General features: G+C 44.4%; 1 protein-coding gene across 10 annotated transcripts in view; it reads right to left on the reverse strand.

Moving 5' to 3' along the window:
• SCML4 (Scm polycomb group protein like 4) overlaps positions 1-26761 on the reverse strand; it is a 124003-nt gene that overhangs the window by 41324 nt on the left and 55918 nt on the right. For 5 of the 10 annotated variants that reach the window (XR_003550790.1, XM_027775118.1, XM_027775119.1 and 2 more), the window contains exons 2-5: positions 23831-24045; positions 6445-6574; positions 4818-4844; positions 2799-2999 (exon numbers count right to left, since the gene is read on the reverse strand). Coding sequence is in view for 9 of the 10 variants with exons in the window: in XM_027775118.1 (XP_027630919.1) it covers positions 2799-2999; positions 4818-4844; positions 6445-6574; positions 23831-24045 (573 nt within the window). In the remaining variant the exon portion in view is untranslated. Of the gene's footprint in view, positions 1-2798; positions 3106-4817; positions 4845-6444; positions 6575-23830; positions 24046-26761 lie in introns of those variants that run through there. The other 5 variants (XM_027775120.1, XM_014591058.2, XM_027775121.1 and 2 more) reach the window with 3 other exon arrangements.

Genomic DNA, 26761 nt, shown 5'->3' on the forward strand with positions numbered 1-26761 from the left:
GAACTACTGCGATGTTCACGAAGGTGATCATCCCGACCACTCCGGAAACTCCTCTTAGGCAGGGGCACCACTGCTCGCCTTCAATATAAGAAACCAGGTGATATGAAAACTGAACCCACGGTGGGAACCAGCAGTTAGCGTAATGGCTATGTCGCTGGAATCCCACGTAGTCGACCTCGGTTCGTGTCCCGGACCCGGTGGCTTGGAACTCACGCCGGGCACACGTGCGTCTGTGCCCAAGATCCCGAGAGGAGAATGGAGGAGAAGGGATTGCGGCGTGACCATCCCCCCTGGGGGGTGATTTCTCGCTTTCTGTCTCTATGTCTCTCTCTGTCTGTCTGGCGAGCACACGCGCCCTACAGTGAAAATCTCTCCCAAAAAAAAAACCAAAAAACAAAAAACTGAACCCACGGCAGGAGGGCCTCAGGGCTTAGGCCTGCCCTATAAATCAATGTGTGTACATTTCCAGAAGTGCCTGGGAGATCATGTAAGTGAAGAAAGAACATGGGATGCAGGAGAACCAAAGGTCTATTCTTCTGTAAAAGGGTGCCTAAGGCAGAGCATCCCAAGGGGGGCACCGGGAGTGGGTTATGGGGTTCTGTGACACTGCTCTCCCTCACTCTTGGGTGGCCCAAGGCCTGGGCAGCCTCCCCCAGCCCTGGGCAGTCTTATTCCTGTATCCTATCATGCCAGCACCCTGTTACCATCTTCTGTATGTTGTGATGTGGGGATGTTTGGAAAGCAGAACCCTAAGGGTCGGGACCTAAGTGAAGACAGGCAGCCTGACTATTGTTCCTGAGACCCTCCCCCATGAACCGAGGTGCTGTCCCGGCCTTGCTGAGTCTGCTCACCATGACCTGTACCGTGAAAAACCACCCCACCCCTTCGTGGCCTCAAGGTGGCAACCCGAGGAGTCAGCTCAGCACTGTGGCATCCTCCAAGCTGCTAAAACAGAGTGCTGGGCCCTGGCCTTCCTGGGAATTCCCCCAGCCAAGGGAAACTTGGCGAGGCTCAGCCCATGCTTGCATGGCTGCCAGGCACCGCAGGACTTCCAGTGCCAAGGCCCCTGAGGCCACGGAAGGAGCTGAGCAGGAGAGCAGGGAAGACGAGGGCAGCTCTCCTAGCCTCAGGGGTAGGGCCGTAGAGAACCTGGGCCACCGGATGAGCACAGAGTACAGGAGGAGCTTTCTCTTAGCACCTTCTGTGTCTTGAACCCTGCTAGTTACCAAGGAAAAGAACAAGGCCTTCGACCTCAGAGGGTAGCCAGGATCAAGGACCTGACTCCCAGACAGGAACCAGGAGAGGAACAGCAAGGGCCTCTCAGAAGACCCTGTTCTCTAGGCGCGCTTCTTCTTTCTGTCTCTGCTCACATCTGATAACATCCCTTAAAAATCGCCGAGCCAGGTGTGTGTGCCTAGACCTTACCAACTTCTAGTTGAACCAATCACCACAAGTCAGCCAGCGTCCTGCTCAGAGGAAATTACATGATCAGAGTGGGGAAGCGGCATTGGACAGCTTCCCCGTGCCCAGGCTTGGGGTCTGGGATTATGCTAAAAGCCCCTGCTTTGGTTATCCAGGACGCAGTCATGTGAGAGGCGCCTCTCTCTCTGGTCTTTTCTTGGCTAGACATCTGGGTCCTCTGCACAATGGGGGTTTCTTCTCTCATTTTCTCAGTGATACAGAAGCCACGTTTATGAGGCTGGGCTAGAGAAGACACCAAGTTGTCCCCATGGAGTTGAGACATCTTGCAAGGGTCTGGTGCTCCAGAGATTAAGACCAGGCCATGACAACCACTATGCAAAGAGCCTGGGATAAGAGAGAAGACAAACATAGGAGGGGACGGAGCTCCCCGATCTGCCACGCCCACATGGTGGTGGCAACCTGGCTCCCTCCGGATGCTTGGGTTGGGGCTGAAACTGGAGGAAGGCTATGGGTTGGAAGAAGGGATTTCTGCGACCCTAAAGGATCTGGTTTTAAATAACATTTCCCCTTGAGATGCTGCTGAAGCCATGAGCCTTCCCCACTGCCCTTGGTGGCAGTGAGTGCTATGACAAAGAAACGGAGTAGAGTGACAAAGAATGAAGAGTGACAAGTGCTGCTATTTCAGACAGGTGGTTAGGAAAGGGCTTTGATAAGGCAGTGTTGGCGGAGACGCCTAATGGACATCCAGAAGCAAGTCACGTGGAGAGCTGGGAGAACAGTCCAGGAAGAGAGAGCAGCAGGTGGAAAGAAGCTGAAGCAAGGGCACGGCTGGGCTATACAGGGAGAATAGTATGGCAGCTGCCATGGCCAGAGCAGTCAGGGGCGAGAGAGAGTGACCAGGAGAGGGAAGAAGCAGCCAGGGCCAGGTCACATAGGGCCTGTGCCCCTTGTCAGAATGTGGGCTACTCAGTGACATGGGAGCCATTGGGGGTTCTAGAGCAGAGGAGGGGTCTGATCTGACTTAGGTACTTAAAGAACTGGTGTGGTTGCTGTTGGCAGAGAGAGGAGGCTGGGTTCTGGATCTAAGTTGAAGGTGGGGCAGTAAGATTTCCTGATGGGTTGGAAGTGGGAGGTGGAGAAAGAGTAGAGGGAAAGACGATGAGGATGTAGGAGGAGGAGAATTTAGATGTCTCATCTTCTGGTCCAAGTTTAGAAGCATCTTCTCTGAGAGGCCTTTAGCTCACAGGGAGCCCTCGGGGCAGAAGACAGAGGACAGACCCTGGTTGCACCCACCGTCCTTTAAGCCTAAATGTGGCTGCCTACCTCTACAGAGAGCTACCCATGCGCTCTTCGGACAACCCAGCCCAGGGCCTTACCTGACACCATCTCGCCACCATAGCCCTGCTTGACCAAGGAGAAGACCAGCTTCTGCTGGTGGGCACAGTCGATGCAGGCTTGGACAGCCTGCTGCAGGACCGCTGACGGCCTCTCAGGGCCAAAGTGCTCGGGCAGCTGCTGCACCTTCCTCCTCTCCAGGTAGGGCCCTGCATTAGCTTGCTTGTTGATGTAGAGGCAGACTGTGAGGACAGAGACCACAAGGCCTTCAGTACTGACACACATGTTCCCGTTGGCTGTTCTGTGTGCTCACGCATGCCTCAGTCATGCCCTCTTGACCTTGGGAAGCTAAAATGGAAAAGCGAATTGATTCTTCCCACCTTATGAAGCGAAAAAGGCAAAAGAGCCAAGCACCCTAACTGTCGGTACTTGTTCTCAAGAAGATCTCCAGGTAGGGAACAGATGGACAGTTACAGTGGCCCACAAGGACCATGTATATTAACATATTTCCATCCTGAGCAGGTACACATACAATGGTACTGTCAAGCTACATTTCATTAGTCTTACTTAAGTAAAAGAAACCCAGATGCTTTCAATCACTTCAGAGACTATATATCCTTCGAAGGTCTAAAGAGAGTGCTATTTATAGTCTCAGAGAAAATAACTGCTCAACAAACCACTTATGTGAGCCCGATCAGTGGTTCCCACACTTGTAAAGAAATACACTCTGTAGATAAGAAATTTCTGAGCACGTGTCCCACGGTATGTTTATTTATTAGTGGGTAATACATATTCCCAACTGTATTAAACATACTGTGTATGTTTTTTTTTACAGGAAAGTGTCAAATTTATATAATATAAATCTTCAGAAAAATGCTAGAATGTCTACAAACTGATTTCCATATATACTAGATTTTAGCAATGGTACATCACAGTGGAATATTTATGAATTTTGCAGTTAAAAAAAAGGAGAGGCAACAGATGGTGTAGTGGTTATATTGCTAAACTCCCACATGGCCCCACCATGGTTCAAGTCCCGGACCTGAAGGCTTCAAAATCACACTGGGCATGTGTGTATGCATGCCTAAGATCTGGGGAGGACAATGGAGGAGAAGGGATTGCAGTGTGACCATCCCCCCTGGAAGGGTGATTTTTCACTTCTCACTGTCTCTCTTTCTCCAGCAAGTGCACGCACCCTATGGCAAGAAACTTTAAAAAAAAAAAAAAAAAAGGAATATCTCATAGATCCTTTTTAAGAAAAGTTTTAGGGATCAGCAGATGGTATAATGGTTATGTCACTGGCTCCCACGTAGTTGACAGCAGTTTGAATCCTGGACCCGTTAGCTTAAAACCCATGCCAGGCACTTGTGCGTGTGTGCTCAAAATGCTAAGAGAAGAATGGAGAAGAAATGTGGCATGGCCATCCCCCTGGGGAGTGATTTCTCGCTTTCTATTTCTCTGTCTCTCCAGCGAGCACACTCGCCCTATAGTAAAAATCTCTCTCTCAAAAAATAAAAAAATAATAAAAAAAAGAGCTTTGTTCAAAGAAGACAATCCTGTGGATTAATTATCATGAAGGTAAATAACTTGGTCAATTAGTTGAAGGGTTCAGATCTAGTTGATACAAGTTCAACTTAATTTTATTCTAGCAATCCCCATCCACAACTATCTATCCCACTTGTAACTTAACATAGTTGCCTAACTGGTCAGCCTATGTCCAGACTGGTTTGCGATTTCTTATTGTCCTAGAGCTCCAGCCAGAATCCTTAACCAGTGAATAGCATCCTAGTCTACCCCTTGATAAAAACTATCTGCAATTTGGAAATGAGAAAGAAAAGTCATTTTCTGTCTTTTCAATGATATAATAAAGCATTGTCTGTCTACATCTAATAATTGTGTGCATTTCAAAACATACCCAAGAAATAGAAATTTAGAAGTTGGAGATAAAAATGATTAATAGCAGGTGTCCTAGTCTCTTCCACCGTTGACCACCCTTTCTATGGGTCTGGTCTCCTACTCTCCCTTGTACCCGCCCTGCCCTCCCGAGATGATCATCTCACCTTGGAGACCACTGGTGCAAAGACGTGCTGAAGAGAAAAAAACAACGGGAGTTCAGAAATATTAAATAATAGCAAAGGTGAAGAAACTTAGCTTTATCGAATACCTACTATATTCTCAAGCCTGTAAATCGGATATTTTCATTACTGCTTTATTTACTTATTTATTTGGAGAGGTTTTTTGCTATAGGGTGCGTGCATTTGCCAGAAAGACAGAGAGAGACAGAGAGACAGAAAGTGAGAAATCACCCCCCCTCAGGGGGATGGCTACTCTGCAATCCTTTCTCCTCCATTCTCCTCTTGGGATCTTGGGCACACAGGCACACACATGCCTGATGTGAGTTTAAGCCACCGGGTGGCGGACTCAAACCGCAGTCCAGCAACATAGCCATTATGCCAACTGCTGGTCCCATTACTGCTGTAGTAATGAAGAACCTGAAGCCTAGTGTAGCTAGATGCTGCTCAAAGTCTGCAGTCAGTAGTGTAATGTGAATTCACACTCAAGTCTTTCTGATAACAAGGCATGTGCTCTCTACCAGGCTCTCTTCCACTCATCCCAGGTGATGGGGGGAAATCTAATGAATAAGGAACCTTCATGCCAAGTGCTATGTTCCCCACTACAGAAAAATCGTGAGCAAAATGATGAGGTTGCTGCCTTCACAGGGCTTAGTGGGAAGGCAGATCCTTCCAGCTATAGGAGCCGATATGAGACCGCGTGAGACCATGGCTGTGAGCAGCACTAAGGAGGTACTAGGAGAGCCCATCCTGGGGACCCCAGCAAGAAACCCAGAAAGGGCATTCTAGACAGAGATGTCTGAGCTGAGCTAGAAGGGAGGAACAGCATGACTCAAAGGGAAGACTGTTCCAGCAGGGGAAGAGTATGCTAAGGCCCTCTGACCAGATCCAGGGACTGAGAGACTAGGAGTGGGTCACAGGATGGAGCCTGCCCACTGGTTGGCCATATTTAAAAGTTTGGTCTACACCTAAGAGCAATAGGCAGGGGCTAAAGGGATTTTTTTAATTTAAATTTATTTATTTACATTCATTCACTGTACATCATGACAACATACAAAATGAGATTTTCCATCCAGAGTACACTGCATATTGGCTCAATCAAACACATCAGCATACATGTTATTGTCAGCAAATAATTTTCCATTTGTTTTCTTTTTTGCTTTTTTTTCCTCACCCTTGATTCCCTATCTCTTACCCTCTGCCATCTCCCACTGTCCTGATTTAAGTGACACAGGAGTAGGGCTGGGGCTTGACGAGGGGAGGATATCTGTGTGACACCATCATATCACTGTTCTCTTTGGACGATACTATTGTGGGAAGTGCCCCGCCTAAGGGAGAAAATGGGATCAAACAGCTCTGGCAGGATTTCAGCCTACTGGGTGGAGCTCTGAGAGAGTAGGATCCTTAGGAGATCTAGAAGCGCAAGCACAGAAGGGAAAGACTCTTCCAAGTGAGCAAGCTTGTATTCAGAGAACCGGGACAACCGATCTTCTGTCCAGCTGCCGTTCTGTCTCCGTTTCCCTCTCACAGCTGCTCTTTAGTTCACAAAGTAGCCGTTAGATGGCGCCGCCTCGGGACCTGCGGCCACTGCAGCCCCGTTCACCTGCGGACTTACCTGTGAGCGCCTGCGGGGCCGCCAAGCTGGGCACGGTGGCTGCGTCCTGGGGGATGGAGCTGAGGTCGGGCTCCGGGATACTTCGCGGAGGTGAGAGGGCTAAAGGGGTCATGAGAACCCGAGACTTGAGCTGCAAGAGAGAGCCCAGTGGTCAATGAAAGTCTAGAAATGAAGCCTACACTCTCCCAGAATTATTCTTCTTTTTCCATTGTCAAAGGTCATGAACACCCGTCATCAGAGAGGGGAGAGAGAACCCAATGGCGCGTGGTCACACTGCCATCCCGTTCCTCCATTTCTGTATCCCCTCAGGATTTGGGTGGGAGGCGGGGAGGGGCACACACACAAGCACCCAGCCTGTTTTTCAAGCCAGAAGGGCTGAGATTTGAACCTGGTTCAGCCATGTGGGATCTGGTGCTCTGTTCACAGGATTTAACCTAGCACCGGAATTTGTCCTGGATGCTGGTTAACCATTGCTACCTTGTCATGTTTCCACACTTTTCTATGCACAGCTCTGGGACATGAGCTTCCAGGAACTAGCCACAGCAAGAGGGAAAATAGGAGAAAAAGATTTTTTGTCTCTCAGTGAGATAGCATCTCTCACACATTATGATAGCTACTATAAAAAAAACAAAGGAATAAAAACTTAGAACCTAGTGAACATTGGTGAGGGTGTAAAGATACCAGACTCTTTGGGTGCTGTTGGTGAAAATGGAAAATGGTGGTTGGGAACCAGCAGTTAGCGTAATGGCTATGTCGCTGGAATCCCATGTAGTTGACGGCGGTTCGCGTCCTGGACCTGGTGGCTTAAAACTCACACCGGGCGTGTGTGCGTGCGTGCCCAAGATCCCTAGAGGAGAATGGAGGAGAAGGGATTGTGGCGTGACCATCCCCCCTGGGGGGTGATTTCTCACTTTCTGTCTCTATGTCTCTCTCTGTCTGTCTGGTGAACGCACGCGCCCTATAGCGAAAACCTCTCCAAAAAAAAAAGAAAGAAAGAAAATGGAAAATGGTGCAGCCACAATGGAAAACAGTACAGCAACTGCCCCCCCTCCCAATTAAATAGAATTACCATAGGATCTAACAAGTCTCACTTTTGAGTATACACCCCAAAGGATTGAAAGCAGGGTTTCAAAGAGCTATGCATACACCCATGTTCATAGCAACGGTATTTACAGTAGCCAAAAGTCACATTCATAGAGAGAGTACAGACCATGGAAGGGCTGATGCCAGGGCTGGGGAAAGGGAACCGACGTCATTGTTTCATGAGTAGGAGTTTCAGTTCTGTAAGGTGTTGCAGTCCTAGAGACTGGTTGCCCAGCAATGGGAATATACCTAACGCTACTGAGCGATATACTCAGAAGTGGTTACACTGGCACATTTTGTTTTTTAATCACAATTTTTAATAGTTTTCAAAATTGATGTTTTTGTTTGTTTTGGAGCTGGGAGAAATAGCAGCATTTTAATACTCATGGAAACAATCCAGTAGAGAGAGAAACACTAAGGATACAGCTGCTGCCGTAAGAGCTGTGAGTAGGTGAGGGGGAGAGATTCAGTGCAGAAGAGGAGTCAGTGGGTTTAGAGAAAACACAGACCTTTCATCTATTGCCACAGGAAGAAAGGCAGAACATAAAGGTCTGGGTGCTGGGATGGGTGGATGTGGGGTGGGAGCTGGCAGAAGGTCTTTTCTAATAGCTCCTAATTGGTACAGGAAGCCAAGTGGGAGGATGGGGGAGGTGGGCGTGTTAATGAGTGAGGAGGGCAGGGGGACGGGGGAACGGAGCGTGGCTGCTGCATAGCATTGAGCCCGGAGGTGTGGAGGTGAATTTAAAACAAGGCCAGTCACCGATGAAAGCTTTGGCTGCGCGGAACTGGATGAGTCCAGAATCTGGGGCTCCTGAGGGAGCCCCTGTACTAATCAGAAGCTACAATTAAACAAAGAGACTTCCTGGGGCCGGCAGGTGGTGAGGTGGTTAAGATGCTGGACTCCAGAATGGCCATCTGTGGTTTGAGTCCAGGACCTGCAGCTTGTGTTCTCATTTTCCCTCTCTCTCTCTGTCTCTCGGGTGAGTATGAGTGTCCTATAGCAAATTAGAAATAATAATAAAAATATTCAATAAACAATTCTTTAAGATATAGAGACTGCCTCTCATTCTGAGCATAGCATTAAAAAAATTAAAGGACCCATCATGTAGCAATACACTGCTAAATATTGTAAAACAAATTTAAAAGAAACCTCAGTGGTGGAAATGGATGATGAGAAAACTGCTGTGATTCAGTCACCACGCCTTCGGTGTGGTTTCTTCATCTGCCACGTGACAATGGCAGCGGCGTCCTGCCTGTTCTTAGAAGTCATGCAATCAAGGGTCCCCTGATGGCCTTTCTAGGAGTGATATTTCATTTTGCATGGCTTGTGACGGAGTGCCAGTGGTGGCAGAGTCCCTGAGGACTAGCAGGCTCTGGGAGAACTTCGGGTAATACCCCCTTCATAGGCTTCAAGCCCTCTCCCCCCACGCCCCTACCCTGTCCAACATACAGATAATGATGCTCAGTGGAAGAAAATGAAATCAACAAATTGTCATGCCATTCCAGCCCCCTCATCACCATGATCTTTAAGTAAATCACACAGATCGTTGTGATCATTCCCTAGAAAGGTGATGATGATGACGGTTTCAATACTCAGACACTGTTTATTGTTCATGTAAACCTCCTAACCACCCTAACATCGAATGCTTGTTCACTATTTTAGTACTTACTAAAAGAGGGTCTGTCCACTGACTCCACCTCAAATGAAGTCATAACGTTATCATTGGCTGTTACTTTGTCCATCATTTCTGCCCAAGTGAAGTAATTACAGGGATTAGGCTAAACTGGTTGCAGGAGCTCTTTCTGTATTCATCCATTAAAGAATTGCAGGGACTTGTGAACAAAGGAAAAAATCTCATATAACTTCAGGTGGTACATTACTTTACCAAAATATCCTTTTTTGTAAGAGAATAATCAGTGCAAATTCCCTTTTGACTTAGCATTCAGAAATTTTAAACTTGAGGCTGGCACCACTTGAGTGGTGGTTATGGGTGCTGGGCTCCCACGTGACCAACCATGGTTTGAGTCTCAGACCTGGCAGCTTGCTTTCTCACTTTCTCTCTCTCTCTTTCTCTCTTGTTCTCGCTCTCGATCTGTCCCTCTCTGGTCAAATTAAAATAAATAAATAAAATAATTCTAAATAAATAAATGAATGAATGAATAGACAAAATGTGCAGAACATTAATATTAAGCTCTTCAGGATTAAGGACATACATGTACAGGCAACTGGCATGTTTAAGAAAAGAAAAACAAAAAGAAATTTTGAGCTCACTACCTAATATAAAGAATCAAAAATAACCTAGGGAGTTACCAAGATTTTAGAGAGCTTCTGAAAAAGGGAGCACAGACATGAGCCCACTGGTTAGGAACACCCCCCTCTGGTGAGATGTGGGGCCTGTCACGTGAGCACGAGCCTCCGCTATGTGTGGAGCAAGGAGCTCCCTGACAGCCCAACCTATCCAAGCTCTTCTATGGCAGGGTATTTGTCTTTGTTGTTGTTGTTGTCTGGGTTTTTTTGTAAAACTTGGTTGTTTTGGTTTTTCTTCTAATGGATAAAATAAAACCTAAAATAAAACAGAATGCCCATATACTGGTTTCTAATCCTATATTTCAGTAAAAGGAACCAGGGTTCCCTGGAGAAGTGGCTGATTCTAGGACTAGGGCAGAGAAGCCTAGAGCATTTCGAAGTGTCAGAAAGTGAGAAAAACAATCACAGCACTTGTTCGCAGAAACACAGGTGGCAGCCGACAGAACTACCAATGGCCAAATGTGGACCAATCTGAGCAAAAAGCACATAATGCAGTAACAGGTTATAACTTGAATATAAAACAGGCATCCAGGCACCCATACTGATATAAATAAATGAGTGACTGTAAGTATGTGGGGGCGCCCAGACATCTCACATGCATCAAAATCCCCAATAGCTTAGGCAGCTCCGAAGCATGACTCCTTACTCCCTTCTCCCTACTCATGTGGACAGTACGAACACTCCAAACGAAATGGTGAACGTGGCACTTACCTTTGCTATCTTCTTCCCCAAATACTCATAAGCCCAATCTAAACATGAGAAAAACATTAGACCCATCCAAGGTGCAGGTGGAACGTTCTACAAAATACCTGGTCAGTCCTCCTCAAAACTACTAAGGTCACCCAAAACCAGGAAAGTCTGAGAAACTTTCATAGGCCAGATGAGCCTAAGGAAACAACTGTGACTAAATGTAATGTGATATGCTGGGTGGGATTCTGGAACAGAATGGGGAAAAACTAAGGAGGTCTGATTAAAATGTGGATTTCATTTACTAATGATAGTCACTAGCTGTGACAAATGGACCATAATAATGGAAGGTATTCACAATAGGGGAAACTGGGTCTGGGGCACATGAGAATTCTATCTTTACAATGCTTCTCTAAAGCAGAGTTTGTTTTGAAAATTTGTAAAAACAATTATTTAATTTTATTTACTCATTCATTTATTTTAATTTGACCAGAGAGAGACACACACAGAGAGAGAGAGAGAGGGAAAGCAAGAAAGCAACCCACCAGGGCCAAGACTCAAACTGTGGTTGGCCATGTGGCAGTGTCCAGTGCCTTCACCACCACGCCACCCACCGGTCCCCTGTTTTGAAATTATTAAAAATAAAATCTGGGGACCAGCAGATGGTGTAATGGTGACATCACTGTACTCTCACATAGTTGACTGTGGTTTGAGTCTCAGACCCAGAGGTTTAAAACTCACACTGGGCACATGTGCGTGAGTGATCAAGATCCCAAGAGAAGAATGGAGAAGGGATTGCAGTGTGGCCATCCCCCCTGAGGGGTGATTTCTCACTTTCTATCTTTCTGTCTCTCTCTATCTCTCTGGAGGATGCACATGCCCTGTATCAAAACCCTTTAAAAAAAAAAGTCTGGCAGAATATACTGAGTAAATGGAGAGGAGAAATGAAGACAGGACTTTCTGGAACCATAAGACTGGAAGATCAGTAGCCCAAATGCCTCACTCTGACATGCAGGAGCTAATCCTTGGTCTTCAAAGCCAACCACCCTGTATGATGGTAGCAGAGTGCACATCCTTCCTTGAAACTCGAAGTCGCAGTCCACCGGTGTGGGGACCTCTCATGCCGGGTGCGGCTGCCAAAGGCTGCTGGCGGGGCTGTGCTTTGCCTGGCTGAAGTATCATGGTGGGATAAAGCGAAAGGGCAGTGTCGGTCTCTGCCAGCTGGAGTCTGCATCAGGAGCTAGAGAATCTGGAATCAGCTCCTCTTTCTTTTCCATTGATAGATCCAAAATATGGGACTGGAGAATTTTGTGCTCCAGCTGTCTTTCAGGGGAGGGCTTTCTCTAAACCACTTGCTGAAGTATCACTGAAAAGAACAGGAAGAGGATTTGTTTGCAAATTGAGACATGTGGCCAAGAGGACACCAACAGGGAAAGAATTAGCTGATGTAAAATTCAAGCATAAAACTATGCGAGCTGGCAGAGATGGAAGTACTAGCTAAAGTGTCTGACAGACTGGCAGCTAGAGGTTGTAATCTGAAGATGGAGAATGTGGTTGAAGTATAAAATTACTACGAGCCACCTGCACATCAGTGAGAATAAGCCCACAAGGCAAAAGTAAAAACTGAGTTTGGAAGTTAGGTGCTGCACAGAGGAAGCTGGATCCCGAGGGATGGGCTCCGAGGGTTCAAATACCAGCCAGTGCCAGCTCCTTGGGCCCATGGTTGCCCAGGATCCTGACAGGACAGAGAATTACCGAAAAAGGACTGCAGCACGAATAGGCTCCATAAAGGAGGGAGACTCTCTCTCCTCTCTCTCACATGTTTATGTGCCCTCTAGCAAAAAAAAAAAAAAAAAAAAAGAAGTCTGGAGCAGCAGTGGGCACAGATACAAGAACACAACTTTGGATCTGAGTTCAAAGTCCAGTTCAGCTACTCACTCACTCTGCTCTTTTTTTTTTTTTTAAAGAATTATTTATTTAATTTTACTTAGTCATTCATTTTATTTTTTAATTTTACCAGAAAAACGCAGAGAGAGAAAGATTGAGAGAGGGAAAGTGAGAAAGCAAGCCACCAGGTCCAAGATTTGAACCATGGTCAGCCATGTGGGAGTTCAGTGCCTTTATCTACCACACCACCTGCCGGCCCCTCTCACTCTAAGACTCATAACTTAGGCTCTCAGCGCCTGCCTTTTCCTCATCTGAAAAGTAAGGATAACTATGCCCCTCATGGGACCAGCAGAGGGCATAATGGTTACATCACCGGACTCTGAGGTTCGAGTCCCAGACTCAGCAGCTTATAACTCACACCAGATGCGTGTATGCCCAAAATCCCAAGAGGAGAATGGAGAAGGGATGACGGTGTGGCCATCTCCCTTGTGGGGGGAGGGATTTTTTGCTTTCTGTCTCTCTGTCTCTCCAGTGAGCACACGTGCCCTATGGCAAAAATCTCTCTCTAAAAAAAGTAATAAATAAATAATGCTCCCTCACAGGCATGTGGCCAGAATTAAATGCAAATGTTTAGCAGAGTGCAAAGTAAGAATTCAATAGATTCATTAATTATCATTATTGCTGTTAATATCATTATTGTCATTTAAAATTCCATGTGTACAAATAAGCCCCCAGTTCCATGTTCATGCAGCCATGACGAGAGGGAAGTTGCCCATCTTTCAGGGGTCCATCTACATATGGGGGGTAATTTTTTTTTATGACTAGAGGGTACATATGCTCCCCAATTGGGGGCAGGGAAAGAAAAAACACTCCTTATCGGGGTATTGTCACAGGAAAATCCTTTCCATTCCTCCATCTCATCAGAATTTGAGGAATGCATGCATATGCACCCGTTTTTCTCAAACTGCCAGGACAGAGATTGGAATCGCAGGTGGGCATGTGGGTCCTGGCTCCCAGTGCGCAGTGCTTCAGCATCGTGCTACAGGGCCAGCCTCCAAGCTACATTTTCTATATTTATCACTTGGGATCACATCTTCACAAATTTTGCAAACCCACCCTCCTACCGCAAACCTTGCAGATGATCGCCTTTGAGAAACATGCTCCCAACATATCTTGAGATGGTTTCTAAGCATGCAGAATCCCTGAGCTATCTTTCCAAGCTGCATCATTTAAGCTAAGTCCATAAAGGAAAAGAAAAGGTCCATTCAATTAGGCAGTTGTTGATTCGACTAATACTTATTGAGTACCTGTCCTAAGTCAGAGATTGTTTCAGGTTCTGAGGATTCAGCTGTGAGGGGAGAAAATAAAGAGCTTGTTCTCAGGGAGACAGTACCGTAGCAGGAGGAGACAAAATAACAAATACACAATAAAATACCAGATCGTGAAAAGTGCTAAACTATGACATAACAAAAAGGTACCAGGTGGGGGCCAGCAAGTGGCGTGTGGTTGAGGCATTGGACTCCCAGATGGCTTAATGTGGTTTGAGTCCTGAATCTGGCAGCTTGCTTTCTCACTCTCCCTCTCTTCCTCTCTCCGTCTCTCTCTGGTGAGCGCACGTGTCATATAGCAAGTTAAGAAGTGATAGTAATAATAATAAATTAAATAAAATAAATATATATATTTTAAAGGCACCAGGTGACCAGGATAAGCCTAGAAGAGGGTTACAGTTAGGTCAGGACCTAAATGTCAGGAGGTAGCCTTTCGTGAGTGACTGCCTGGAGAAGGAGAGTTCCAGGCAGATGGTGTAGCTTGTCTAAACATCCTAAAGCTTGGTTTCTTCAACCAAGGAGCCATGGCAGCTTCAAGGAACAGTGAGCAAGAGGGAGAAAGGTGAATGATGAGGTCAGATAGGTGGTCAGATCAGATCATGAGTGTTTTCTAAATCAGTGCTATGGGCTGACTGTAACTCCCTAAAAATATATATATGTTCAAATCCTAACCCCACTCCCCCTCAATGTTGATTCTATTTGGAAATAAGGTCTTTGCGGTGTACTTCAGCTCCTATGAGGCCATGTTGGATTAAGGTAGGCCTTAAACCAATGACTAGTATTCTTAAAAGGGAGATATTTGGCACAGATACATGAGAAGAATGACAATGGAGTCAGACTATAGTGATGTTTTCACAGCCAAGAAACACCAAGAGCTGTCCACGCCGGAAGCTAGGAAGAGGCAAGGAAAGATCTTTCCCGCAGAGAGAGCACAGCCCTGTCGACACCTTATTTCAGACATTGTGCTTTCAGAGTATTTTAAGCCACCTAGTTTGTGGTCTTTTGTTGCAAATACTCATGATAAGGAATTTGGGTTTCATTCTAAAAGTTATGGAAAAATTAGGGGACTTTAATCAGAGACAACAACCCAGTTTCTGTTTCGTAAAGATAAATGCAATTTCTTTTTTCAGTTTTTGCTAAAGGGCACATATGCTCTCCAGAGAGAGACAGAGGAAGAAAGTGAGAAATTATCCACCAGGGGAAATGGCCACGCCCAGCAATCCCTTCTCTTCCATTCTCCTCTGGGGACTTGGGCACTCATGTACACACGCCTTGAGTGTTTCTCAAGCTGCCAGGTCCAGGATTCTAACCATGGTGTCGGCCATGTGGGGTCCAGCAGCCTTAACCACCATGCCACCTCCTGGCCCAAGATAAATACAAATTCTGAGGACAGAATGGATCGAGGACAGAAGAAGGCAAAAATGGAAAACAAAAATAAAACTTTAGTATGAAGGTTATCATATGGTCCAGGCAAGAGACCCTGGTGGTTGAACAAGGAAGGAAGGAGTGGGGATTGCCTGAATTCGGGGTATACTTGGAGCTAGGATTGAGGTGATAAATGAGAGAAGGTACAAAATATAGCATAGTTTCTAGATGTACTCAGGAAAACCTTGCTTGGTTAGGCTATTTTTATTATGTTAGTTTTAAAATAGCACATGTTTGCCTATTGCTGATTGAGTTAACTTCGGCGTAGCAATAATACTGGCCTTGTCTCTCAGCTTCAAAACATTCAAACTCAAACAGTAAATCTTTCAAATGAGACAGTGAAGTCCATGCAGAGCTGCTGGGGGAGGCCACGAAGAGAAAGAGAGCACCCACATATCCTCATCTGGGAAGAGGACATGGAGACCTGGCACGATTTCAGCTGTCCACCCCACATTGCCCACTGCACTGCAGGGGAGGTCAAGAATGCCGGACTCCGAGACAGCGACTGGAGTTCTAGCCCTGGGTCTGCTGCCACTCACGCAGGACTCTGAGCAACGGACTCGATGTCCCTGAACCTCACCTTCCAAAGCCATGACATGGATTCGAGTTATTGGCTTCTCAGTTCACTCCCAACTAACGATGTTGCATATGTGCCTTGCACTGGACTATCTTGGAGAATAAAAAATTTGAGACAAAACCATTGCCTATGTCATACTTTGAATGTTAATGAAAAGAAATGTAGCATCTTGAATTTCTTTGGAGTTCTCTTTCTGGTAATGTAGAATGACTAGGTTATTTGGATCAATTGGAAGATAAAACTAAAAATAATGGACAAAATGTAAGAAAAACAAAGTACAGAGGAGCCGGTGACATATAAAGAGTACTTGTGCCACACTACAGATGAAATCTGGATGTTGGGAATTGGTATGGAATCAAGGGCTCCCCCAACCAATGGGTGAGGATGAGGCAGCTGAACACTTGTCCCAGACTTCCTTTATCCTTGTGGCTAGAGGAAAGGTGCCTTGGTACTGGGGGAAAGGGTATGCAGAATCCCTGAGAAGATACTACCACAAGCTAGGCCTCACACAGACTTGCAGCCCAGATTCCCAAACTTAGGAGATCAAGAAAACTTGGGCTGTAAACTTTTTACAAAAATTACCCTATCTGCCAATACCCTAGGCTCCCAGAAAATCAAAAGAAAATATAAATCATCTCTGGAGATAAATCTCAAAGAGTTGCCAAAATCATTTTTTTCAAGGTCAGTGGATAACACAAGCACACAAGGAAGCAAGAAACCAAAGAAAGAATGAGTAATAAAAGTACACAGTGGGGGGAAGCAAATGGTGTAGTGGTTATGTCACTGGACTCCCACATGGTCGACCACAGTTTGAGTCCCAGACCCGGTGACTTGAAACTCACATCAGGCACGTATGTGTATGTGCCCAAGATCAGGGGAAGGGAATGGATGAGAAAGGACTGTGGCATGGCCATCCTCTTTGGGGGGTGATTTCTCACTTTTCTTCTCATTGTCTCTGTTTCTCTCTCCCTCCCTAGCAAGCACATACGCCCTAAGGCAAAAACCTCATAAAAAATTAAAATAAAAATATACAGCAAGATATACCCACAAATATTTAGGCTATTTCAATTATCCTGTTTAAATAATAATAACAACTGTTCTGGGACCAGCAGTTGGCATAATGGTTATGTTGCTGGGCTCCCATGTAGTTGATTGCGGTTCAAGTCCCAGACCTGGTGTCTTAAACTCAGGCCGGGCATGCGTGTGTGTGTGCCCAAGATCCCAAGAGGAGAATGGAGGAGGAGGGATTTCGGCATGACCATCCCCCCGCGGGGGTGATTTCTCACTTAATGTCCCTTTGTCTCTCTCTTTCTGGCAAGCACACGCACCCTATAGCAAAAACCTCTACAAATAAAAAGAATAAATTTAAAAAAAACTGTTCTATATATAAAGATATAAAAGGTAAGAGTGACAATATCTCTAGGGAAACAGAAAATGAACAAAAAAAAAACCCTAAAAAATTTGAAAAAGATCCAAATGTAAATGTTCTTTTCTTATTTTGCCAGAGGGCATGTATGTTCATCAGAAAGAGACAGAGAAAAAGACAGAAAGCAACTCCCAGTGGGATCTGGTCACACCACAATTCCTTCTCTTCTATTTTCATCCTGTCAGAATTTTGGGCATAGTGCATACATGTCCAATGTGCTTTTCAAACCTCTGGAGACAGGGTTCAAACTACTTTTGGCTATGTGGGATCCAGTTCCCTTAACCACTAGGCCATGTACCCAGTCCCAAATTTACCTTTCATAAATGAAAACTACAATAAATAAAATTATAAGCTAAGTGAATAGATTTTACAATAAAGTAAACATTGTTAAAGATAGAATTGGTGAGCTAGAAGATATGTTAAAAGAAATTATTCAGAAAGCAGCATTAGATACAAATAGATAAAAATCATGGAAGGCTGGTCACATCATGCAGTGGTTAAGCCCTGTACACTGGGAGCTGTATCCCACATGGCCAATCGGGGATTGACAAGGGAAACTCCAGCATACAACTTCATTGTTTACACTCGTCTTACTCTCTAACGTAAGTGAAGATATTACCTCACATTTATGTCACAGCTGCACTCAGACCCTCATACACTGTCCCAAACCCACTGCACAGCCTCATCCCTGACCCTTTTTCCAACCCTGGAGCAACCCTGTTAGGGTGGGGGCAACGAAAAAACACAGGAAAGATGGTTCCTACCCTGGCACCACAAAATGTTCAACCCTGGAGGAACAGCCCTTCCCCTGACTGTGTAATCATTTCCCCCACAGGCCACAGGTGGCACCAGTGCCTACCATCAGCCAGAACGGGGTCCTTGGAAATAGGCACAGGTCTGGTTATTAGAGATCCACTCTTCCTTTCCACACTATTGGCTACATTTGGTGTCCATGAGTGCAACTCAGACAATAAAAGATCCGCATCATCATAGAAACAGTGAAGCCAGTTCAATAGTTAGGATGAAAGTATGTTTAGAAAGAGGCTTTAAATAATTGCTGACATAAGCAAGCAAACAAAAACCCTTTCTACTTGTGTTTGAACATTCTCTTGAGATTTTTGTGAACTTGACTTCCTTATTACACAGTGCCACGAACACATACTGTTGTGGGGGAATAAGGATGACAATAGAAAGGAGAACAAAACCATTCGAAGTCCTGCAGGATTATAAGGCGTTATGTTTATCTATGTTAATTAGAAAATTACTTCATCATTACATTTTCCAGTTAACAGAAGGCTGTCCTTAAGGTACTTAGCAGAGGCAACTAGTTGCTCCCAAATATTCATTCTCCCTTATACTTGAATAATAAAGTTTGTGAACTTTAACTGATCACCTGGCCACTGGCACTGCATTTTACAGGCCCCATGGAGCTAAGTGCGGCCCGGTGACTAAATTGTAGTGGGTGGGACACAAATGTAAGGAATGTGCAACTTGGAGGGTTGGACCCTTGAAGGAGAAAGGCATGCCCTCCATTTCCTCTTTGTTTCCATTCTGCTGGCTGAAACTGTGAGACAGTGCACGCGGCAGCAGCTCCAGTCTACCTCTGGGGGGGATCTCTGAATTAGGATCGGCAAAGCAACAGTATTGAAGGAGCCTGGCAGCTGCACCGTGGAGCCACGGTAGCAGTCTCAACAGCCTTCCCAGGCTTTAGCATGAGAGAGAAACTGGCTTCTGTATTCTTTAAATCACCGTTGCTTGAACTTTGTTACAGCAGCTGAATTTACTTCCTGGATGATGAATTATCAACATTTTAAAACATTTTAACCTTTTTTAAAAAAACATTGAAGGGATGATATCCTTCCTAGAATATGTCACATTTTTCTTAAGTCATTGAACAGAGCAGACAGGACATAATTGACTCTTGTTTAAATCTAGAAGCATAATTACTATTCTGAACAATCGTACAAAGAGATGATTGCGGTGCAGGGGCTGCTGACCTGGTAATAAGTGGCCTCAGGCTGTGGGTTTGATTTGTTCATGCCCAGTTTCTGTGTTGTTCTGACTCTCCCTCACCCTCCAAGTACACGTAGGTGCTTTCACTCAGACCCTCGAAAATAAAGTGCTCAGTGAATGCTATATATGACTATACTGCTATTAGTAGTAATTATTATTACTCCATGACAATGACAACTAGCTGTCATTTTTTCATTTTTTATAGAGGTTTTTGCTATACAGTGTGTGTGCTCGCCCGAGAGAGAGACAGAGACAGAGTGAGAGGGAAAGTGAGAAATCACCTCCCGGTGTGGGGGGCTAGCCACACCACACAATCCCTTCTCCATTCTCCTCCTGAGATCTTGGGCACACACGTACACATGCCTGGCGTGATTTTCAAGCCACCAGGTCCAGGCCTCAGACTGCGGTTAGCCATGTGGGAATCCAGCAACATAACCACTACATCATCTGCTGGTCCAACCAATAGCTGTTTTAAACGCCAGGATTTTTTCTTTCCGCTTAAATCAGAATCCCAAGCATAAATACACAGAAAATAGGAATCACACTGCTTAGAGACGTAGTAAGTTGACTGTACTAAATGGAAGCTGGGATTTGTCTCCTCTAAGTCAGCAAAGACATTGCCCTTTTTAGCTGTGAAATGTAAGGAAAATCTACCTGTTGACTTTGGGGAGTCCCTGAACTAAGGACCTAAAACGATAGCAGATGTTTCAAACTGAGAGGTTAATATTCTGTCTAATAGCGAAGAAGGCTATTTCCATGTCAGGGCTGCTGGAAGAAAGCATGAGGGTAAAAGGCTCTTGCTTCTTTGACTGGGGTGAGAAGGGGGCAGCTGGGTCATAAAACGTGATGCTCCAATAATATGGATGTGGGCCTGGGGCCAGAGATGGCCAGATGGGCCCTGGGAGGGGGCCTGACCTGTGAACTCTAGAGCTCTGACAGCTGACTGCCAGTTTAACCCCTCTCTTTCTGCCTGTGATTCCGCGTGTTATCCTCAAGAACGAGAGAAGCAGTTCAATGCCACAGCCTGTGCTAACTGTGCTTGGGTCTTGAAGGGAAAGTGTCCATTCTTGGGCCAGAGGCACAGAGGTGATTAGCTGAGCAGCCTGAGGTGGCATCAAGCAAATAGTGACAAATGTCAACCCATGGTAGAGTCAGCACAATGAGGCATCCCAGAATCTCCTGGAGAAGAGCCTGCTGAAGGCCCCAAACCATGTTATTTTACTATGATGATATTATTAATAGCAATATGTAATTCTATTATCATAGACATAACTGAATTATGTTGCTATTTACCATTTTATACCATTGATAATGTTATTTTGTTTTGGATGAGGTTTTTCCTATAGGGCGCATGCACTCACCAGAAAGACAGAGAGACAGAGAGACAGAAAGCGAGAAATCACCCCCCCAGGGGAGATGGCCATGCCGCAATCCCTTCTCCTCCATTCTCCTCTTGGAATCTTGGGCACGCATGCACACGCGCCCGGCATGAGTTTAAGCCACCGGGTCCAGGACTCGAATCGCGGTCAACTACATGGGAGTCCAGCGACGTAGCCATTATGCCAACTGCTGGTCCTGATAACGTTATTATTAGTCTATATTGTTAAGATATTGTTATCATTATGTTACTATTCATCATTTTATAATATTGATGTTATTATCTTATTTGATTATTCTATATTGTTGATAGTGTTATCCTATCACAACAATAATTTTTTTTTGGAGAGATTTTCACTGTAGGGCATGTGCGCTCGCCAGACAGAGAGAGACATAGAGACAGAAAGCGAGAAATCACCCCCTAGAGGGGATGGTCACGCCACAATCGCTTCTCCTCCATTCTCCTCTTGGGATCTTAGGCACGTACACACACGCGCCCGGCGTGAGTTTTAAGCCACCGGGTCTGGGACGCAAACCGTGGTCAACTAACTTCGTGGGAGTCCAGTGACATAGCCATTACACTAACTGCTGGTTCCCCATAACAATAATTATTATTCTCCCCTCAGTATCCACCTGTGTGTGCAATCTTCTTCCCCAAATACTTTTCCCTTCAAATGTAAGGCTACTAACTGCTATTATGGAGCTTATAAGAAAAGTGTTCACAATAAAGGTTATCAGACTCACAGTGGACTTGGAACATTTTCTTAGTAATAAAATTCAAATCTTTAGGCTTACACCAAATAATACCTTAATTTGCTTTCAAACTTTTTTTTTTTTAAACAATTTCTGGCTCCCAGATAGTTAAAACTGTGTGTCCCAGATAGTTAAAATTGTGAAATTAGTGGCCATTCGGTAAATGGAGTGAAACTTTACAATCTCCTTATTGGCTTCTCCACAATTAAAGTCTTTTTAGTCATGGAAAAGTAGGGTGTCAAGGTCTAGAAAACTGTCAAGTTGAAACTAGGGGGATGTAGTAGGTTACCGACTTTATTTTGCCAACTAAGAATATATATATATACACACACACACACACATACATACATACATACATATAGGCCAGCAGGTGGCATAGTGGTTAAGGTCTGGATTCCATTTAAGGTGCTGGACTCCCATATGGCTGATCACAGTTGAGTCCTGAACCTGGTGGCTTGAAAATCACGCTGGGTGCATGTGCCTGGATGCCCAAAATCCCAGAAGGAAGAGAGATTGAGGAGAAGGGACTGCAGTATGGCCATCTCTCCTTGGGGGTGATTTCTCACTTTCCTTCTTCTCACTGTCTCTGTCTCTTTCCAGCAAGCACACATGGCCTATACACACACACACACACACACACACACACACACACACACATATATAATAAATATTTAAAAATTACTAAATGTTTTACTCCCAAAGGAGTAGGAAGTGGATATTTCAGAATAAAGAGGAATCTTGTAAATGGAATTATTTTAGCATTATTTCATAATAAAGAGTAATCCATTAAATGGACTCATTTTAGCATTATAAAGACTTTCGTGTGGTTTTTATTCTTCTCATATCATGATAAAGTTTGGTACTATTCTTCAGAAACACTCTGCCCATAGGCCTGCAAGCTGTCTGGGATCTCTTGGCCTGAAATAGTCTTCATGTATTTTCCTAAATATATGGGAAGTGGACCCAAGGAAAAGCTATGGGCTGTTGTCCCAGAAAAGAAACTCTTTGAGGCATTGGGAATAATTCGCTTCCTTTGTGCAGGGCCTCTGTTATTAACCAGTCAACCCGAAAACTTTCATCCTGTTGGAGGTGTCTCTGAACACTAGCAACACTGACAACTGCCCTTCTTAAGAGACAAGAAAATTGCAAAAGCACGTTCATTGCATGGAGTGAATTTCCAATCTTCCTGACCCCAGAAATGCTGTGTCTGCTGGTAATTTTTGTTCCTGGGTCACAGCCCCCAGGGGAGAGGAGGAGGACCAAGCAGGGGAGAAACGTTTTTAGCACATTCCTTCAAATCCTGGATTTGCTCCTTGCATCCGTAAACAGAAGCCCTGCTCTGGCAATCCCAAGAGCCAGCACCCGCACAGGTAGCTGAGTGGGTAAAACCTGTCTGATGCCAGCTTCAGAGACACAGTTCTACAGCCAGCATGCCCGCGAGAAAAAGGAGGCTCTCTTTGTTAGAAAAATAACCAGTGACAGAAGACTTTACCTCGTGAGAGGGCTGAGTAAAAGCTTCTTTTACTAAAACCAATGACCCCAAAATCATTTTGAGGAACTTCCCCCACCCACTGTTTTTATTTTCCAGCATTTGGAAGAGCTGTGGAGAGCCAAAGGGAGAAAGGTTGAATTCATTAGCAACTCTTCCGAAAGCTCTGTCTTTCTGCTGACCTGAAACAATTTCCATACATTTTCCTAAATATATGGGAGTTAATTGCCAATTTGCATTTTGGTTTCAGCATTCGGGTCTCAAGATGGAAACCTAAGCCTTTATTTCAAGAAAAATAAATGAAGGAAAACTTCTGAGCTTGTTTCTAATGCCCAAAAGGCTTGTGGAACCAGTTGAATATCCTTCCTTCTCCAGTAGCCTCTTCAAAAACATCTTAGAGAAGCTCTCCCTCGGGTTTAGCTTGGTTTATGTGATTGTGGTTACATCAGAGAATTTATTCTCCACCCCTAGGCCTCTCTATATCATTGTTAATTCTTAAAAGGGTCACAGGATTTTATTTTTGCCTGATTTGGCTCCTTGTAGCCAAACTTGATGTCAGCACCTTTTATAAGTGGGGGAACTATGAATTAACACTGAATTTTTATTCTAAGTCCCCAAGATACAACTCTGCTCAAGAAGACTATATCCTTAAATGTCTTAAGAACCTCATCTGCTTCTACTAAAATAAATGATGAATGAGTTCTGGATAGTGGCTTCAGAGCCACCCTAGGAGGAATAGTCAGGGAAAACCTCTGAAATACCAATTTAGATGCAGAGTTTAATACTATGCATTTAGCTGGGACCCTAAAATCTGCTCAAGGTATGACTTTCCCCACTGCTGCAATTCACGTGGTCCATAAAAACACGCACGGCAACATGCATGTGTGCCATGTTATAACGAGGCTCATCAGTCACGTGCTTCATTGGAAGAGACTATCTGTCATCGCAACCTTTCATCACATTTTTGCTTCTGCCCAAGCACCGACACCCCAGCCCAGTACCACTTTGGAGAGAGGAGAGAGTGGAGCCGTACCTTATACCCGGGTTTCCGCCCTCTTTTCTTTGGGATCTTCACTGCTGGTAAAGAACCAGCTGCAGCAGAATAAAGGTTATGAACTGCCATCTTCAGAGGAGTGGAGTGCAGTGGGGGTCGACCTCGCTTTCTCCCCGGGATCCTTTGGGACTGCATGTCTGCTGGTGCCAGTCTTACAGAATGAGATGACAAATCGCTCACAGGTAGGAGAGGTGCTAAGAATTAGTCCGGACACAAAGCAAAACAAAAACAGAAGCGTTTGTTTGGTTTGCAAGGCAAACATGGCTCCAAGTTGGTGAGCTGGGGGATATGTACTGCTTATTGGAGGGGAAGAGCCTCCGATGGGAGAGGCAGGCACCTTTTCGGGCATCAACGGTGCGACTGGGCTCCTGGGGAGAGTTTACTGGTCCTCTGGACTCATTTCAAAGATAGCAAATTTCCATTAGTAACGTGGGGAAGATACTGGCTAGAAGGAGAAGATGATAGATCCCCGGATTCAAACACCACGGACCATGTTACCAGTGACAGGATGACTTTGAGTCTCAGTTTCCTCAGTTGGAATTTAAACTGATATAATGATGGAATCATATAAACAAAGCCATTTTCTCCTATTCACTTGTGTCCTTTTTGGTTGAGTTATAAATGATCATGACCTCTTTTTCCCTTGAAAGAAACTTAATAGTACAAATCAGTTGTATTAAAGTTGATAATGTCCTCATCAAAATGTGGACAGAATTGTTTTCAGTAGTGCTCATTTTAACCTTAATTACAATTGCAAAACTCAAAATTGATGCAATGTAAATAACAAGCAATAGTGGATAATTAATATAGACATAATAAAATAGTCAACTAGTTACACATCCTTGAAAGCACTTTGAATGACATAATGTTGAGTATAAAAAGCGCCACTCAAGTTGTATATCAAAATGATCTCAATTATGCAAAAATGTATATGGTAAAAGAATGGAAAAAGACCTGCTAGAATGTCATGGAAGCAGAGGTCGTGGGACTATGGGTAATTGCTCACGGTGTTCAATCCTTTGTACAACTTTCTCATATACTAAAATCATCTTGGCACAGCATTAAATATACTGATAGATGTCTCAGCTATAATCGCCTAAATCTTGAAGCTGATCAACCCCAATCTAGAGAACATAATGGTAGCACAAGCTTGGGGGGTCAGATTTCCTGGAATGTTCAGGAATGAGATAAATAAGGCAGAACTTGACACTTTAACTCAGGGGTGATGCCAAGTGATAACATTCATTTCTGCAGATTATTGGCACTTTCCAGTGGAAATGAGAGGCTTTTGCTCACAAGGCTGCAGGTGCTGGGAGAGCTTGTGGGAAGTCCCTAAACCTTGGCCTGGGCAGTGCCGCAGGGTTTAGATTGCTTTTTTCAAGGGAAAAATGTCAAATAGTAGAAATGCTTGTTTTTCTGTTGTTGTTTTGCTTTTTTTTTATAATAGTGGAAATTCTTAAAAACATCACAGAGATCTGTGGGCATTCTTTATAGATTTAATGTCGTTTGGTTAACTCTCTGAATGATAACAGTATCCTATCAATAATTTCGATTGTTCTTAAAAATATTGTATATAGTAAATAGCATTTTAGATGATAAGTTTGTTTATTGAATGCACTGTTAAGATTTCAAATAGATGGACAAGCTGTTGAGGTTATCAATTTTCCCTTTTTTATGAGCTGAAGAAAAATATTGCCTCATTGATTCCAAGATGCATATTTCCCACATAATAACATCTGTGAAGTCAGGAGCACCCTACAGCACTTAGAGCATGTGAGAATTCCACATAGGGAGGATGTTTTTCTTATTAATATATAAAATAGTAATATGTGGGAGCCAGCAGGTGGCATAGTGGTAAAAGTGCTGGACTCCCACATGGCCTACCACAGTTCAAGTCCTGGACCCAGAGGCTTAGGTGGGTCAGGCACATGTGCATGTGTGCCCAAAATCCTGAGAGGAGAATGAAGAAGAAGGGATTGTGACATGACCATTCCCCCTGTGGGATGATTTCTCACTTTTTCTGTCTCTCTGGTGAGTGCACATGCCCTATAGCAAAAAATCTCTATTTAAATAAAAAAAAAGATATGTGATATAAGTAAGGGCATCTTAGAGTCAATGAATTATGATCAGTGAACATACACTCATTAACATATAAACAAGCAAAAAATTCTATTTCTAGGATTAGTGTCTGTACTTCACGGTACCAACAAATACCCAAAATATTCTTTTCCATTAAAGAGGTGATCAAAAACATTGAAGCTAGACAGTGGTACAGCAGTAAAAGGAACTCTACAAGGCCAACTCAAATGAGAAGGTTCCAGGTTCACATCCAGAAACCACCCTGAGTACATTGAACATCTAAGCGCCTGTGATCCAGGGCTGGCCATACACCTAAGCACCTTGATCCAGGTGGGTCAAGACCCTGTTTGGGATATCCTGTCTTTTCGTCACACTCTCTCTTTCACTATTTGTGCTTATTTTAAATAAATATACTTTAACATCTTTTGAAGAATTGCCAAAAGGTATTCTTTAAGCTTTTTGCTATGTGAAACATGGTCTGAGTCCATTTTGAATGATCATTATAAGGTTTCTGCTTTCTCATTATTAATTTGTCTTTATGGACTTTGGGAAGAGTTTTCCTACTCTATGATAGACATCTCCATGTTGAGTGAGGAGGTCAGCAATGTGTGCACTAACATCACAATCTAAAGTCAACCAGAGGAAATCCATGATGAGAGAAGGCATTAAATCTCTTTTTCTCTCACAAAAATGGAGATTTTTCTCAGAGAGTAATTTGGCCGCATTTTTTCACTCGTGAGTTGTAATGCTTTGTTTACTGAGATTCTTCCTCACAAAACTCTTCTGACTAATAGATTTTAAAGAGTGAAAAAAGATAACTAATTAGTGTAA

The sequence above is a fragment of the Tupaia chinensis genome, unplaced genomic scaffold (genome assembly GCF_000334495.1).
Source record: "Tupaia chinensis unplaced genomic scaffold, TupChi_1.0 Scaffold000527_1, whole genome shotgun sequence".
In the NCBI taxonomy this organism is placed as follows: Eukaryota; Metazoa; Chordata; class Mammalia; order Scandentia; family Tupaiidae; genus Tupaia; species Tupaia belangeri.